The 3,711-nt window shown below is 30.5% G+C and overlaps 1 protein-coding gene across 1 annotated transcript; it reads right to left on the bottom strand.

The window, feature by feature from the left end:
* Positions 1-504: 504 nt before the first annotated feature.
* On the bottom strand, positions 505-3,338 carry LOC131856600 (F-box/kelch-repeat protein At1g15670-like). The gene is made up of 3 exons (XM_059208442.1): positions 2,528-3,338; positions 661-793; positions 505-523 (listed from the first exon to the last, which is right to left on the bottom strand). The coding sequence occupies exons 1-3, from the start codon at positions 3,336-3,338 to the stop codon at positions 505-507; spliced, it is 963 nt and encodes a 320-aa protein (XP_059064425.1).
* Between the last annotated feature and the right edge of the window lie 373 nt (positions 3,339-3,711).

Here is a 3,711-nt window from a genome sequence, read left to right as displayed (position 1 = left end):
AGAATGTCAGAATAGATCTGTTTGTATGAAGTAATGCCAATATTCAACTGTAATTAATACACAACTAGAGCACAATAACAATAAAAACAAAACAAGAAAAAACATAGAGAACACTACAACTTCCTAAACATAATAAATCCAAATAAAAGAAAATTACCCAAAAGTATATTACATTGAACAAATACATTAAGGCCTTTTTATTAAAGCACTCTTCATATGTTGAAAACAAAGAATGACAATGTGTGCTAGAAACTTGATGAGGCTGGATGGAAGTCCTAGCACAAGAAGATATATCTTAGAGAAAGCTTCCCCATAGATAATTATGCAATGTGAAATAGTGTAAATCCCAATTAATAAACAAGTGAAAGGAAAGAAAATAAACACTACCATTACATCCTATTACTGGCGATTTTGTTAAATTTGAATACTATTGGTTTCTCTGGAAGTGAATTTGACCTATTGAAATAGTTACATATTGAGTTTTCACCAGCTTAAATGATTATGTCATCCAACAGCCCCATATCTGTTGTATGAAAGAAAGATTACAAATTTCAAATCAAATTTAAACCATTATAAAAGCATTATAGTAACTCCATGTCTTATTTTTTTATTTTTCTTTCCTGTACCTCATTCTAAACACCCATCTCCATTGACGCTCACATAAGTCTCATTCTCCCATATGGGAGCTCACTTAGAGTCTCATCCCAGAACTCAGCTAAAGTCGCATCATTGCAGAGCTCACTTAAAGTATCATCATCGTAGAGCTCAAATTTTGGAGAAGCATTTGTCTTGTCTGTCACAATTATTTTATTTTCAAACTCAATAACACCAAGCCAGTTTAAATCCAAGCCAGTTTAAATCTGGAAGAAGATGTTGTGCCTCTATCCACATCTTCCTTGACCAGTCAAATTTCTTCACTTTGTCAATGCCAAATGAATATATGTGCCCAAATTCAGCCACAAAAGATAATGGAGGATGTTCAAGCAACTTAAATCTCCGTAACACTTCCCACTGTTGAGTCACTCACTGAATTGATAAATCAGATAAAACATATCCGCATAGAGGTACATCACATTAAACATCCCATCAATATAATAACCCCTCACCCAATCTTATTTAATATAAAGTTTTGTAATTTTGTAAAAGTTCATACTGCATGAAACATGCAATGTTTCAAGACTCTACAACTGACTGTTGGTGTTGCTTTTTAAAAAAAATATTTTTATTAAAGATCATGTCATACAACTAATGTAATTATTTTAGTAGGTTTTTTAATTAAATAATATTAAATTAAAAATAAACAATATTTATGAAAGACTTCACAATGGACATGCATCTTGTATCTTACTTTTTTTAATAGACTTTTACAACTATTTTTGACTTTTTTCATTAAATAAATATTAAATTAGAAATAATTAATATTTATGAATTTTAATTTAGGGAAAAAAAATTTAATAATGTTATTTAAGGAATTGTAAATATTTTAAATATTTAATAATAAAAAAGTTTAAGAAAAATGTAAAAATATAAATTAATTAATCAAATAATAATTATTGTATAAATGAATTATTGAATGTTGAAATAAAATTTGATATTTAGTTTATTTATCTTAAAAGTTTTTCTATTTGTTAATATTGCGCATATAACTCAAGCCATTAAGAAAATTAATGATGTTAACACTTGTTCTATCAATTAAGGAAATTAATAATGTTAATAACAAAAAAAATTGAATAATTATGAATCTGAATTTTACCTGTCTTGGGAAGTTGTTCTTATGACTCTGTTCTATGATTGCTAAAAGGGAAATTCTTGCGCTGTCAAAATTAGAGAAGAGTGTTCAATATTATAAAAAGAGTTAATGTTCTTTAGTAAAATTTTATTATTTTGTTTTCACATAGTTTAATACAGAAATCTCACATAATATCAACATGGACTGTGGAAATACAGTGAATTTGATTTTATTATTTTGTCATATGAAAAATAATATATGAATTACAACTAATAGCTGCAGAGCTTATTGAAAAAAATAACAATAAATTATTCTCCTCATAAGATCTGTCAGCACAAATAGATGAAAGTTTTACTCTATTCTGAATTTATTTATGTATACATAAAACATTCTCAAAATGATTTCTCCTCCTCCCAATATATTACAGTTTGCCTTTTTTGTTATTTTACAATTTAACAATGTTATTTACAGATGGACAAAATCAAACTGTGCTTTCCTTCGAACCAAAGAAAACAGTATGTAGTTATGAAATACAGAAGTACCTGATCGATTCATCTTATGTATCCCATTTATTGTAGTAAAAAATCATCCATATAGATAACTTATACTTTATCTATATTAAATTATTTTAAAACCAATTTATTTTCATTCTACATGTTCAATATCTTATCATAATTATAAGGCTTCTTCCCCTTTTACACAATAAAATTTTCTCTAAACCAATCATCCAATAACCATACATAGAAGTGTTATAAGATTGAAACAACATAGTGAATTCCCACCGCCATGAAAAATTACTCGAAGTGTTCGACCATAACCCCAATTTTGGAGAACCGTCTGTCTTTCGTGTCACAAATTGAAATATGTTATTATGAGACTCAGTGCTACCAAGCCAATTTAGATGTGAAGGAGGGTTTCCTGCTTCCATCCACAGCTTCCTTAAGCAGTCAAATTCCATCACATTGTGCTCTCCAAAAGAATATATATGTCCAGAATCAGCTACAAAAGATAACGCAGTATATCTTAGCAACTCAAATCGCTGCAACACTTCCCACTGTTTAGCCACTGGATTGTATGGATTGCTCAGGTAATTAAGTGTCCCATAGATGGTCACCACACGAAACATTCCATCAATATAATAACCCCTCGCCCACGATATGGAGTGTGACATTTCAGGAAGAAGCTCCCATTTGTCTTCACCCACATCATAAACTGCTGCTTTTTTACTTCTTCCAGCAATGTAAACCAGTCTTTCAGGCGATGCACAACATGCAAGCTGATATCCAAATTTATCAATAGGAATTTCTGCTCCTTTTTTCCATCTACAAGACATAAAATCAAAAACCATAGTTGTCCCCGTTGGTTGATTTTCATATTGCAGACCTAGCAAAATCAATTTCTGATCAACACATAAGCAGTGAGAAAACTTTGTAAACTGAAATTTAGAGGGCATAGAAGGGCTTGTGGCCACTGAGTAGTGAACTAGATCATAGACTGCCATTCTATTACAGTCATCAGATTGGTCCAGAAAACATACAAGTTTGTCAGATAAACCTGAACTGATTCTTTCCTTGTAGATTTTGCCACTTTCTATAATTGCTTTCCACATTTTGCATACATACCTAAGCTTATTGTGAAATATGTAAGTGACTCTCGAAACAATTTCTTCCACTATATCTTCTGGTAACCATTGAAAGCGATCAATATATGAGATTCGATTCTTCCACTGCGGCTCTGTCGCGATGCGAAACAAAACACTTTACTGTGTTTCCGCAGTCAACAGAATAAGATGCAAACACAAGTACCTTTTCTTACTTTCATTCACCACACTCTTAATAATAAAATATAACCAGGGAGACATCTGCTTTATATTAAGTTTTGCAAAACTTCATACTCGCCGTAAACATGCAAAGACTTCAATATACATGCAAAGACTTTGCAAGACTTCATAACTAATGTGTATCTTCTTTTTTTTAAAATAT

Source organism: Cryptomeria japonica, chromosome 7, assembly GCF_030272615.1.
Source record: "Cryptomeria japonica chromosome 7, Sugi_1.0, whole genome shotgun sequence".
NCBI lineage: Eukaryota > Viridiplantae > Streptophyta > Pinopsida > Cupressales > Cupressaceae > Cryptomeria > Cryptomeria japonica.
Note: the sequence above shows the minus strand (reverse complement) of the source record. Positions and strands in the feature narration are given on the sequence as shown.